This window comes from Haematobia irritans, chromosome 2 (assembly GCF_050003625.1).
Source record: "Haematobia irritans isolate KBUSLIRL chromosome 2, ASM5000362v1, whole genome shotgun sequence".
In the NCBI taxonomy this organism is placed as follows: Eukaryota; Metazoa; Arthropoda; class Insecta; order Diptera; family Muscidae; genus Haematobia; species Haematobia irritans.
In genome coordinates, this window is record NC_134398.1 from 215,423,102 (window position 1) to 215,437,705 (window position 14,604).

Genomic DNA, 14,604 nt, shown 5'->3' on the forward strand with positions numbered 1-14,604 from the left:
TTTTCGCGATGCGCGAGCAAAATTTTGATACGCTGCTCTTCTTGCGTGGACGGCATTTTGACAACTGAAGAGTGAAAATCAAAATAGGAGCAACATTCTACACACACACACCTTCAAAATGAGTGGTGTTCAGGTTTTTAAATGCAAAATTGAAAGAAATACGTCAAGTTTATATTGACCAAATTTTGATCGTATCACCCTTTATTCCGATGATTATCGAATAAGTTCCTAATAGGTATCGACGACTATGGTATTAATATTATTATTGATTTATATGGAACGAAAGGAGGAAACGTATAGCTATAAAGTTTCTTAACCAATATGACGCCACACTCTTCTATTAAGATATCAATAACTTCGTCGTAATAGGTACGATGTGAATAGTTATCGCTTTATATTTATATAACGAAGGAAACACAAAACCACGATTTTCAATAATAGTCCCATATCTTCGGTTACAGCGATTATAGGTACCTATTACATTGATAATCGAAGAAGACCATAATAGGTATCTACGACGATGGTATTCATCTTATTGATGTAACTGGAAATGAAAGGAAGAAGCTGTAAAGTTTCTTAACCAGTATTACGCCGTACTGTTCCCTTAAGATGTCTTAACATTTCAAGCCCCCCACACTTGTATATTGAGAATGCTCCCATCATCAGATTCTCTCACTTTCTTTGAAGATGGAGCTCTACGGGGTTTGTTCTAAAAATAAAATCCCTGATTTTTATGTAAAAAATCTCCCTATACATTTTTTTAAATATTTTCAATGCTCATCCCTGTACCAGCAATAGCAGTTTTTGGAAAATGGATTTTGTTGCATGTAAGCGAAAAAAAATCTAATTAAACACCAATCTTCCCATCCACCAACTAAAAAGCCTCTCCCATCACTCTATTATTTCCTCGCAATGAGTCTACCATTTGCTATTTCTATTAACTTTACTCACCTGGCATAATAGGCTGCTGCTGCCATTGCTTGGGCAGTTTCAAGACGGACTTCAATCTTTTTGCCATGCCGATAGGGCAATTTGGCTGTGCCATCCTGTTCAAGTACGAGGACATCCTGAAATTCACCGGTATCCTCTTCAAAAACTATGGGTAGAGCTGAGGGTCTATTGTTGCGTCCATTATTATTTTGTACAGCTGAAGGGGGGACGGCAGGGGTGTTGCTTGTCCCAGAATTGGTGGGTAAAAGGCCAGCCTGTTGTAAGGTCTGCTCTACGGAAAGTTGTTGCATCAGTTCTTGGTCATGGTCCTCCAATGTTACAATATCTTCGGAAGTCGTAGTGTTATTGTTGCAATTGGATGAAACATTATGATTCGTGGTGGTGGCGGTGTTGGTATGCGGTGCCATGGGGGTATTTTCATCGTGAGCTCCCAAGGGATGTTCGCGCATTGCATTTCCTCCCATTTTGCAGAATTGTGATGGCGTTGATGATGCTGATGAGGAGCCTTGTTTTGGCAGGTTATTATTTAAATGTTGCACATTGCCTGCACCATTGACTGACGCTCCATTTTCCGCCAGAGGCTGCATCAGCTTATGTTGCTGCTGTTGCTGCTGCTGATGATGTTGGATTTTTTGTTCCCTTAACTGCTGATACAGCATGGATTTATGTTCTCCATCGGCTTTTGTCCTCTGCTGAGGATTGTAGCCGGCTGGTGTTGCTGTCATTTTTGCATTCGGTCCGTTGGGCGCCAGTAGCGGTGGAGGTGCAACATATGCCGGCGGCTGATTGTGCGTTAATTTGCTGGCATGTGCTGCGGCTTTCTTATCCAGTTCCTTGTCATGGCTAGACTTTTTGTGAGATTTATGCGTTCGGCCCGAGGTGCCACAGCCACCGTTGGTGGCCGATGCAACACCTCCTTGGCCAACACCATGACTGGCCATTAATTTCTTTTTGAGCAGACGTGAAGGTGGCAATGGAGGTGGTGCTGCTTGATTCCTTTCCGGAGGTGGTGGAGGCATAGGAGGCCGTTCTCTTATTGTCTCATAAACATGATTTAAGGGTGCTGGTGGTGGAGGTGGTTGGGATTCGATGAGAAAATGTTTTTTAGTGTCCACTGGCTCCACATAGGAATCGGAAAATTGAAAATGTTGCTGATAACTGGCGCCCGACGTGGGGGGTGCTATAATTTTATTGAAACTCTTTAGGGTAGACTTTTGAGACCAATTGGGAGCATTATTCGTTTGAGGCAAAGGGATTTGAGGTCTTCCCGAATTTCTTTGGTGTAGCAAAAATTGTTGTTGTTGTAGAAGCAATTGTTGTTGTTGCTGCTGCTGCTGGTCACTTTCTACAAATGTCGTATGGCTCAACAAGTTACGCTCGTAAATATCGTTCAATAGATTTGTGGCATTTTTCGAAATGTGATTGAATGTCGATACAGGTTGATGGTGTTGTTGTTGCTGTTGTTGTTGTTGCTGTAAATGTTGCATCTTTTGATGCTGGATTGGTATGCGACTCATTGCTTGGCTATTGAGGGAAGATTTCGTTTGTTGTGCATGTATATGTGGTTGCTGTTGCAATTGACCAGAATTTAGACCATGGTTTGGAGCCTGCATGAAATGCTGGTTGGTCTGATTTACAGCTGGCATTTGCTGATGTTGAATGTCATAGCTTAATACTCCTGATCCAACGCCAACACCGCCACCACCACCACCACCCACTACATGAAGCCCATTTGTCGTTGAACATCCTGCATTTGTGGCTTTGGACTTTGGCAAGTTGGCAATGTTTACAGTGTAGTAGGGTTGTTGCAATTGCATTGGTTGTTGTTGTTGTTTTTGCTGCTGTTGTTGTTGAAATTGCATTCTTCGTTGCTGTTGATATTGCTGATATGTCGGTCTCATGTTTCCTCCAACCCCATTCAGAGCGGTTGAATTCCCCTGTGTATGAACAATGGCTGCTGTAGTTCCGTTGTTTGTAGTTCCGGCATCATTACGTTTTAAGCCCGCATGTCGTGTTCGATGGACAGAGGCCTATAGAAAATTGAAGAGAATAACCAGACGAAACAAATATGTTAAATATTTTGTTAATTACAGCACATTTTTCAATCATCCATATTAGTGGTAGGGACGGGGGGATAAGGGTTGCAAAAAATCGATTTGTGTTTAAATTAAACTTTAACCTGAATCGAAAGTGGGTGAAAAGAGGAAACTACTATAAAAGATGGAAAATAGCTATGCAATGAAGATCATTGGATGTAGTGAAAGTTTTTATTTTTGCTTTAAATCCCAGAAAATGACGAACAGGATTCCTACTGTACCTATCTACCATGTAAGAGTTCCTACTGTTTCTATCTACTACATATTGGAATAAAAAGAAATTTATTTATTACAAGATTTACAATCATAATAAATTATGAAAATAAATATATAAAAAATTAGGTGCTAACAACAAAGGTTTTTGACATTTAAAAAGAAATTAATTTCTTAAAATTTTTGGAAAATTAAAAAAACAAAAACTAGAAACTAGATTCATACTGATCCTATCTATGTAAAAATTGCTACTCTACCCATCTACCATATATTGGGATTTATAAAAAATTTAATTTTTTTGGAACATTTTTGGAAAATTAAAAATACACGAAACTAGTTTCCTACTATACCTATCTGCTATGTAAGAATTCCTACTAAATCGATTATTTTCACATGTTGGGAAAAATAAAAAATAACTAGAAACTAGATTCCTACTGTACCTATCTACTATGTAAGAGTTGCCATTGTGCACATCTACCATATATTGGGACTTATAAAAAATTTAATTTTTTTGGAACATTTTTGGAAAATTAAAAATACACGAAACTAGTTTCCTACTATACCTATCTTCTATGTAAGAATCCCTACTGTTCCTGTCTACTACATATTAAATCTTATAAAAATAAATCAATTATTTTTACATTTTTGGAAAATTAAAAAAAGTATTAGAAACTAGATTCCTACTGTACCTATCTACTATATAAGAATACCTACTATATATTTGGACTTATAAAAATAAATCCATTATTTTTACATTTGTGGAAAATTATTTGTTTACAAATCCATAATGAAATCAATTATCCAATTAAATATGATTACCATACTAAAAAAACGAACTATGTCTCTTTCCCCCTCCCACAATAAAACATCACTAAAAATATGGCTGCATTCCAAACAAAAATCTAAAAACGTAACATTCATATGTTTCCAAAGTTTTTCACCTAATTTCCCCTGCCTCTAATTGCCAATGTCACGAGCATGGCAATATTTCCTTTTTCATTTCCATTTCAATTAGCATTAATCACTCAAAAATTTGAAAAATGCTTCCAGGCCCCAATTTGAAGAGACCGAAAAACTCTTGAAAATTCTACGAAATCCACTTAAACGACATTCACCAGGTTCTGTTTTCTGTTTTATTTGTGTCTACATTAATTGCCGATGACGAACGATGCTCTGGAAAATCACCAAAAGCCTTTCCCTTCAATGTCTTTATTTTAAATTGGTAACAAAGCGTAAATCTATAAATACACGAAGGAGGAAGAGTTTTTTTCAGTGGCTTCTTTTTAGATTTTCATTCATTTTATGATGAAGTGGATTGTGTGTCATAGTCATTGCTGTGACCAGTAAGGCATATGGAAATAAGCAGCGGGTTTCAAAAACACAAAAAAAAGTTTTATGACTTCCCATCTGTCTGTCACATGACATTTTCATGTTGCACTTGTCATAAAATTAGGCATTTACATACATGAAACAACGTTCTCCCTGGTGTTTATTGTGGCTACGTGTGTTCTTGTCTCAGTTACAAAATCAATAGAAAACCACGTTTTGTGTAAATTATTTTTGAAGGAAAAATTTTGGGAATATTTTATAGATTGAAACAATTTTCGACCATAGGAAAATTTTCGATCCGTGAGAGTGAGAGCTAATGAAATGCAACCATGTTTTCCACAGTTGTTAGAATTTTACCAAAAATAGTAGATTTTGCAAAACATTTCTCTCCAATATGGAAGTACTTCAATTATCTATATAAATAAAATTTTGACAAAATTTTTTATAAAAGTACAATTTTTGAGAAAATTTTATATGAAGTAAAATTTTGCTAAAATTTTCTGTAGAAATAAAATTTTAAGAAAATTTCCTATCGAAATAAATTTTTCTGAAAATTGTTTATAGAAATACAATTTTGGTAAAATTTTCTAGAGAAATAAAATTTTAAAAAATTTTGATAAAATTTTCTATAGAAATAAAATATAGAGAAAATTTACTATATAAATAAAAATTTGAGAAAATTTTCTATGAAGATAAATTCTTGAGAAATTTTCTATATAAATACAATTTTGAAAAAAATTTTCTATGGAAATAAAATTTTGACAGAAGAAATAAAATTTAAAAAAAATTTCTATAGAAATAAAAATTAAGGAAAACTATCTATAGAAATAAAAAATTTAGAAAATTTCCATAGAAATAAAATTTTGAGAAAATTTTCAAAGAAATAACACATTCAGAAGATTTTATATGAATTAAAAAAATTAAAAAAAAAATAAAAAATCTATAGAGATTAAAAGTTAAGAAATTTTCTATAGAAATAAAAATTTGAGAAAATTTTCTCTAGAAATACAATTTTGAGAAAATATTTCACAGAAATAACATTTTTAGAAGATTTTATACGAAGTAAACTTTTGAGAAAAATTTAAAAAATAACATTTTTCAAAGGTATAAAATTTTAAGATTTTTTTTTTTTTATATGTAGATGTAAAATTTTGAAAAAATTTCTCATAGAAATAATATCTTGAGAAATTTTGTAGAAATAAAACATTAAGAAAATTTACTGTCGAAATAAAATATTCTGAAAATTGTTTATAGAAATACAATTTTGTATCTAATTATACAATTATTTTTCGAGGTTTATGGACAGATATAGATTAAGGAACATGGTTAATAGAGCCATTGAAAAGAAAACGCCAGATACAAATCTATACACGCCTGGACTGTACATGTTTCGGTTCGGGCGAGTGAACCTTTCCACAGCCTTTAGTATAGATCTGGCTGGGAGATATAACTCAATTTTGGGCCCTTTATGCTAACTCCTTATGGAGAAAACATTTCGGAATTTTCCTCTTACATATTGAATCATCTTTTCTCCCACTGTACATCATCTTTTCATATAACTTACAATTTTGGTAAAATTTGTTAGAGAAATAAAAATGTGAGAAAATTTTATATAGAAATAAAATTTTGATCAAATTTTCTACAGAATTAAAATGTTGATAAAAATTTCCATAGAAATAACATTTGGACCAAATTTTCTATAAAAATATAATTTTGAGAAATATTTCTATAGAAATAAAATTTTGATAAAATTTTCTATAGAAATATAATATTGAGAAAATTTACTATATAAATAAAAATTTGAGAAAATTTTCTATGAAGATAAATTCCTGAGAAATTTTTTATATAAATAAAATTTTGAGAAAAATTTCTATAAAAATAAAATTTTGAAAAAAATTTCTATAGACAATTAAAGAAAACTATCTATAGAAATAAAAATTTGAGAAAATTTCCATGGAAATACAATTTTGAGAAAATTTTCGAAGAAATAAAATTTTCAGAAGATTTTATATGAATTAATAAAATTTAAAAAAATCTATAGAAATTAAAATTTAAGAAAAGTTTCTATAGAAATAAAAATTTGAGAAAATTTTCTCTAGAAATACAATTTTGAAAAAATTTTTCACAGAAATAAAATTTTTAGAAGATTTTATACAAAGTAAACTTTTGAGAAAAATTTTAAAAGAAATAAAAATTTTCGAAGGAAGCAAAATTTTGAGAAAAATTTTTATATGTAGATGTACAATTTTGAGAAAATTTTTCATAGAAATAATATTTTGAGAAATTTTGTTTATAGAAGTAAATTTTTTTATATTTTTATATGAAGTATTTTTTGAGAAAATTTTCTATAGAAATACAATTTTTTTGAAAAATTTTTTATAGAAATAAAATATTGAGAAAATGTTCTAAGAAATAAAATATTGAGAAAATATTGTAAAAAAATAAAATGTTGGGAAAATTTCAATAGAAATAAAATTTTATAGTAATTTCCTATAGAAATAAAATTTTGAGAACATTTGTTATAAATATAAAATTTTGAGAAAAACTGTTTAAAGATATAAAATTTTGAGAAATTTTTAATAGAAATAAAATATAAAGAATTTTTTTTTTATAAAAGTAAAATTTTGAGACAATTTTATATGAGTAAAATTTTGAGTTTAACTTATATAAAATAAAACTTTAAAAATATTTCCTATCGAAATTAAATTTTGAGAAAATTTTCTGTAGAAATAACATTTTGAAAAACATTTTTATAGATATAAAATATTGAGAAAAAAATTATAGAACTAACATTTTGAGAAATTTTTTATTGAAATAAAATTATGAGAAAATTTTATGCGAAGTGAAATTTTTACAAAAATTTCAATAGAAATAGAATTTTAAGAAATTGAAATATAGTTTTTTGAAAATTTTCTATAGAATTTTTTACCAACCAAATTTTCTAATAAAATAAAATTTTAACAAAATTTTCTATAAAAATATAATTTTGAGAACATAAACAAGAAATAAAATTTTGACAAAATTTCCTATAGAAATAACATTAAAAAAAATTCTATAGAAATACAATTGTGGAAAAAACTGTCTATAGAAATAAAATTTTTAGAAGATTTTCTATAGAAATAAAATTAAAAAAATCTATAGAAATACTATTGTGAAAAAAATTTTCTATAGAAATACAATTTTGACAAAATTTCTTATAGACATATAATTATGAGAAAATTTTCTATAGAAATAAAAAATTTACAAATACAATTGTGAAAAGTCTATTGAAATAAAATTTTTAGAAAATTTCCTATAGAATTAAAATTAAAAAAAAATCGTATCGAAATAAAATTTTGAGAACATTTGTTATAGATATAAAATTTTGAGAAAGTTTTAAATAGAAAAAAAACTTTTAAGAATTTTTTTATAAAAGTAAAATTTTGAGAATTACTTATATAAAATAAAACTTTAAAAACATTTTCTATCGAAATAAAATTTTGAGAAAAATTTCTGTAGAAATAACATATTGAAATTTTTATAGATATAAAATTTTGAGAAAAAATTTTATAGAAATAATATTTTGAGAAATTTTTTATTGAAGTAAAATTATGAGAAAATTTTATGCGAAGTAAAATTTTAACAAAACTTTCGATAGAAATAGAATTTAGTAAATTGAAATATAGTTTTTTGAAAATTGTCTATAGAATTTTTTTTATTTTCTATAAAAATATAAAAATATAATTTTGAGAACATAAACAAGAAATAAAATTTTGAGAAAATTTCATATAGAAATAAAATTAAATAAAAAAAATCTATAGAAATACAACTGTGAAAAAATTTTCTATAGAAATAAAATTTAAAAAAAAACCCTATCGAAGTAAAATCTTGAGAAATTTTTATATAGAAATAAAACTTTAAGAATATTTTGTATAGAAATAAAATTTTGAGAAAATTTTATATAGAAATAAAATTTTAAGAAAAGTTTCTATGGAAATAGAATTTAGACAAAATTTTCTACAAACAAAATTTTGAGAACATTTTCCCAAGAAATAAAATTAAAAAAAAAATTATAGAAATACAATTGTCAAAAAGTTTTCTATAGAAATACAATTTTTAAAAAATTTTCTATAGAAATAAAGTTTGAAAAAAAATCCTTTCGAAATAAAATTTTGAGAAATTTTTATATAGAAATAAAATTTTGAGAATATTTTGTATAGAAATAAAATTTTGAGAAAATTTTATATAGAAATAAAATTTTGAGAAAATTTTATATAGAAATAAAATTTTGAGAAAAGTTTCTATGGAAATAGAATTTAGAAAAAATTTACTACAAATAAATTAAATTATTTTACTACAAATAAATAATAATTTTGAGAAAATTTCCTATAGAAATAAAATTGAACAAAAACCAATTCTATAGAAAATACAAAAAAATATACAAACACAATTGTGAAAAATTTTTCTATAGAAATAAAATTTTTAGAAAATTTTCTATAGAAATAAAATTAAAAAAAAAAAAATCCTATCGAAATAAAATGTTGAGAAAATTTTATATAGAAATAAAATTTTGAGAAAAGTTTCTATGGAAATAGAATTTAGACACAATTTTCTATAGAAATAAAATTTTGAGGAAATTTCCTATAGAAATAAAATTTTGAGAAAATTTTCTATAGAGATAAAATATTGAAAAAAAATCTATAGAAAATGTTATAGAAATGCGATTTTGGGAAAATTTTCTATAGAAATAACCTTTTGATAATTTTATTTATAGAAGTAAAATATTGAGAAAATTTTCTATAGAAATAAAATTTTGACCAACCTTAGCTACAAAAATTATTCAAAACTTATGTTTAAGTTGAAAAATTATGATATGTAACTGAACTCTTAGAATGTTGTTATTAAATTATGGTGTAAAATGAATTTAGTCAAACAATACAAATAATAAAAAAACAAATTTCCTATAGAAATAAAATTTTGAGAACATTTTCAATAGAAATAACATTGAGAATATTTTCTATAGATATACAATTTTGAAGAAATGTTGGTAAAAAAGTGGCACTAAAGTATCAGTACTAAAAAATTGGCCACTGTAGTGGCAACTCCTAAAGTCCTTAGATCAAAAGTTTTGTCCACAGCCAAGAAAATAAATTCCCAGTTTGGAGAAAAAAAACCCCACTAATGGCAACAATTAATCTGCATCTTAATGCTAGCTCCTTGTAAGATGGTTCAAGTCTTTGCTAATGACTGGTGCAATACAAATAACAGGAGGGCTCATGTTAAATTTATAAAAATTTGGAAAAGTAGTAGTTGTCATTATAAGGCAAGTTTTTTATTCGAATAGGAACAGTTTTGTGAGTCAGTCTCACAACCATTTTTATAAAAATTTTCTAACTAACAACCTAAGAATATGTAGCACCCTGTCAGCTTTTGTAATGGCTTGGTGGATGTGTATTTCAGGAAATATTAATAGCATACTACGATAGTTGACTCGAAAACGTATTTAAATTAGATTTTCGTAAAATCTAAATCGTATTTGTAAACAAAAGAGACATTGTAAAATAAACTAATATGGGTTCCATATTATACGATATCTATTTGATATACTTACAAATACCGCTGGCGTCGTTATTGATGATTGTGATGAATCGCCATCACTGTGCCTGTAGAAAAAAATAAAAAAAAATTGAGAACAGTTTGTAAAAGGAAATTCGAAGTATTTTCGAATATACAATAAAGTAGTCTCTAATTTAGCATTTAGTAACACTTATAGCACCCTGTGTTTGTCATGTTCCACAGATACTGTATAGATGGCAGTCGCGTGTAGCATTGTCATAAACCGTTTTGTAAATAAATGACATAGCAAAGACTTGTACCAAAGCGTGTTGCCACTTTGGTACAAATGGGAAAAATTGGGATTACAGTTTGCTAAGGTTAGGATTACAGTTTGTTAAGGTTTCGCCTATCAGGCAGCGACCCGTTATAGCAGATATCAGGAGTGATATCTGGCGCCTCGAGAACACTAGCATATCTAGTGTGCGGTTTAAGTTTAAATGGGGCCATATTTGCTTGGTGTCGTTACAACCCTTGCAATTCTCCCATCGAACATTTGCCATCATAACAGACTTCTCACGCAGTAAGAGCTTGCAGGTAGCCAGAGGCATACCAACAGATTCTAGTTCCCCTGGAATATGTAAGGTAGTTCCTAGCCTTGCTAGCTCATCTGCTTCGCAGTTCCCCGCTATGTTCCTATGGCCAGGCACCCATATTAGGTGAATATTGTGCTGCTCAGCCATCTCATTGAGAGACTTGTGGCAGTCGATGGCCGTTTTCGAGTTGAGGAACACAGAGTCCAAGGATTTTATTGCAGGTTAACTGTCTGAGTATATATTAATGCCAATATTGCTTGGAGCATTACTTCTCAGCCAATTCACCATTATTGCTAATATTTCAGCATGAAAAACACTACAGTGATCAGGTAATCTTTTCGCTATTCGAAGTTTCAGATCTATAGAATATACTCCGAAACCCACTTGGTCATCCAATTTGGAGCCATCAGTGTAGAAATCTATATATCTTTTATTCCCCGGGGTCCGTGTACACCACGCCTCACTGTTGGGAATTAGAGTCTCAAACTTTTTGTCGAAAAGTGGTCTCGCCAAAGTGTAATCCACTTTTCCATCTGGCATTATTTTGAGGGCCGAACTGTGACCGTAACTCCGACCACAGCGACCTACAGTTCAACCGTTGACAAATTGGCCTGAACTACAAACACTTATATATCGGTCTATGGTCCATTAATAAGACTTTTTCCTGCTGCTCAACTACTTTAACTTTCGTCCACAGCTCAATTACTAAGACAGAAATTTCCCACTGATAATTAATCCTACCGTTCACCTGAAATATTTGCTTAAAGTTGAACTACTGAGAAATCTGTTGACACTTTAAGCACGTCAGTCTGAAGTGTAATAACTGATACTTAGATCTTCAGATGGTTCTACCTAATCCTCAGTGGCTTAGAGTTCAACTGTTAAAAATTCTATTGAAGTTCAAACACTGGGAAATCGGCCTAAAATTCAATAACTTAAAATCTGGTCTGCTGTTCATCCATTGAGGCCTCGATCTGAGCTTCAATTATTCGAACATAGGTTCTCCATTAGTTCAACCATGTGAAATTTGTCGTCAGTTGTAGCTTTGAAACTTCGGTCTGTTTTTCTGTGGACCACCATCGCAATGAGTACGGCTCGATTTCAAATCCAAACATGTTTCTCGATCTGTTTTTCTCCTATTGATATTTCGGTCTCCACTTAAAACAATGTGACTTTGATCTTAATTAGTCTAGTTACCGAAAATGAAACCTGCAGTTCATATGTTGAGAAATAGACATGAAATTCAATCACCGAGAAATCAGCCTAGCTACCAGCATTGAGACATTGGTCTGCTGTTCAACCACTACGACTTCCGTCTACAGTTCAATCACTAAGACATAGATCTTCCGTTGGTTCAACTGCTGGGAATCAGATCTTCCCTTCACCTGTTGAAATATTTGCTATAAGTTCAACTACTGAGGAATCTGTTGACCCTTCAAGCACTGAAACTTCAGTCTGCAGTTTAACAACTGATATGTTAGGTTAGGTTAGGTGGCAACCCGTTGTATCAGGCTCACTTAGACTATTCAGTCCATTGTGATACCACATTGGTGAACTTCTCTCTTATCACTGAGTGCTGCCCGATTCCATGTTAAGCTCAATGACAAGGGACCTCCTTTTTATAGCCGAGTCCGAACGGCGTTCCACATTGCAGTGAAACCACTTAGAGAAGCTTTGAAACCCTCAGAAATGTCACCAGCATTACTGAGGTGGGATAATCCACCGCTGAAAAATTTTTTGGTGTTCGGTCGAAGCAGGAATCGAACCCACGACCTTGTGTATGCAAGGCGGGCATGCTAACCATTGCACCACGGTGGCTCCCAACTGATACTTAGATCTTCCGATGATTCAATCCAATATTGAGTGGCCTACAGTTCAACCGTTGACAAATTGGCTTGAAGCACAAACGCTGAGCGATCGGTCTAGGGTTCAACATTAAGACTTTGGTCTGTTCAACCACTTTAACTTCCGTCTACAGTTCAGTTACTCCTATTGCTTCATACACTGAGAATTAGTCCTACCTATCTGTTGCAATATTTATTAAAGTTAAACTACTGAGAAATCTGTGACACTTTAATCACTGAAACTTCTACAGCAGGCCACTGAGCATTAGGTAGAACCATCGGAAGATCTAAATATCAGTGGTTATACTTAGATCTTCCTGATTCCCAGTGGCCTACAGTTCATCTGTTAAAAAATTGACTTGATGTCCAAATAAATCGAACCCTGAGAAATTGGTCGTCAGTTGAAGCAATTAAGCTTCGGTTTGGTTTTCCGTGGACCCTCATCCTAGTGAGTATTATCCGATTCTTCATTTAGCTCAATAAGGGGTTTGTCAGAAAACTCTAAATCTGTTAAAGCCGTATAACAGTTAGGAAGATATTGCGGTTCTAAGGTTCAGAAGGTCCGAAGCGTGAGTATGAAGTTCTTGGAATTTGTATTTAAATCTAAGAGTTTGTCTCAAGATTCAAGAGAGTCTTAATTGAGTGCTAAGTCCAGAAGTCTTTAAGGGATGAATAACATTTCACTGGTCTGGTATTTAAGTAGGAACAATTACTTACCTGTTATTATCCTCCAAGGATTCCAATTTTTGTTGCTGTAGAGATGATTTTCCAGCTCCACTTCTACGATTTGCTCTTTGAGAGCGATTCGATTTTGAACGTTTTAACATATTTCGTTGTCTTCGGGTTCCTTATTAGTTCAAGGTTTGTTGAAAAAAATTTCGCAATTTTTTCGAAAGAAAAAAAATCAGTGATTTTGTATTTACACCACCAATGTTATCTCTCGTTTCGGTGTCTTTAGTTGCGACACAATCGTTGTTTGCTTTGGTTACTTGGCAGTTACATATTCATCAACCTTTGTCCGGGAATGTTGTACTCCTCCATTGCATCGAAATAGTGATGAGTGACATCGATAATGATGGAAGAATGTTGTAATAATGTTTTTGTTACTGCTGCTGCTCTTGCTTCTTCTTTCGATGATAATGATGAGGACAATGTTCTTTTGATTTCGAGGTAACATTTGAACATGAAACTAGCAGTTATCTGCAAAGATATGTTGTGTAGGGTGGGGGGAGAAGAACATAAAACAAACATGAAAATTTTCATTAAAAATTGAAAGCTAGAATACACAAAAAAAATCAAATGTTCATTATTCTCTCCTTAGATTGAAGTCGGAGATATGTTAATGAAAAAAAAACAATTAGGCTAGACGAGAAATGTTGAAGTTGTCTGTTACTTTGGTGATTTATTCTTTCTTCAAATGTGACCTTTGGGGTTAATGAATAAAATTCATATACGGCTGATTAGTAGGGTCAGGTTTGCGGAGTTCTCTAGCTCTGCTTACTTTGAATTTAAAATTAAATTTTTTTGGGAAGAAAAAAAAAGAATTATTGTACTCAACAAAAAGTCGAACTTGCGACTTCTGTTTACTTTAGGGATCATACGCGTAAATCCCCGTTTTGTCAGCTATCACGATGTCATAGCACCACAATCGTATTTTTGGAGAATTTCTTTCGAACCTTTTTTCGAGCTATTGACCAAAAAGCGAGGATTCAACGCGAACAAATGATCATCCAATATTGAATGCATGCTGGACCCTCTAATGCCTAGGGTTGTCTCAATCTCACGATAGGTCACATGACGATCTTGCAATCTCAGTTGGCGCACAGCATCAAGGGTTTTCTGAACCTTTACGAACTTCATCTGGGAGTGAATTACGAAGTCGGTTGAATTCACCATACCATCGATAAACATGAAGCTTCATCACCAAAACTTGAATTCATTTAATCGATGCACTGTTGTTCAGTTAGTTCACGTCGAAAATTTGAAAAAATAATCTCTCGTATGTCAAAAAGGTTCTGAGTACATATAACCTCAAAAATGTCA

General features: G+C 31.2%; 1 protein-coding gene across 1 annotated transcript; it reads right to left on the bottom strand.

Moving 5' to 3' along the window:
* Positions 1-245: 245 nt before the first annotated feature.
* On the bottom strand, positions 246-13,733 carry LOC142225272 (uncharacterized). Its single transcript, XM_075295046.1, has 5 exons — positions 13,279-13,733; positions 10,180-10,231; positions 952-2,981; positions 482-544; positions 246-390 (listed from the first exon to the last, which is right to left on the bottom strand). Exons 1-5 carry the CDS (start codon positions 13,386-13,388, stop codon positions 246-248), a joined length of 2,400 nt encoding a protein of 799 aa, XP_075151161.1. The 5' UTR covers positions 13,389-13,733.
* Positions 13,734-14,604: the final 871 nt, after the last annotated feature.

What these genes read in the sequence shown, in the direction of transcription:
- LOC142225272 (XM_075295046.1), bottom strand. Translation starts at nt 13,388, where the DNA reads ATGTTAAAACGTTCAAAATCGAATCGCTCTCAAAGAGCAAATCGTAGA. An exon ending in GCAGCAGCCTATTATGCCAG is followed by an intron (nt 545 to 951) that starts GTGAGTAAAGTT and finishes TTTCATTTCCAG; the next exon opens with TTACATCAATAAGATGAATA. An exon ending in GGTCTTCTTCGATTATCAAT is followed by an intron (nt 391 to 481) that starts GTAATAGGTACC and finishes ATAAATATAAAG; the next exon opens with CGATAACTATTCACATCGTA.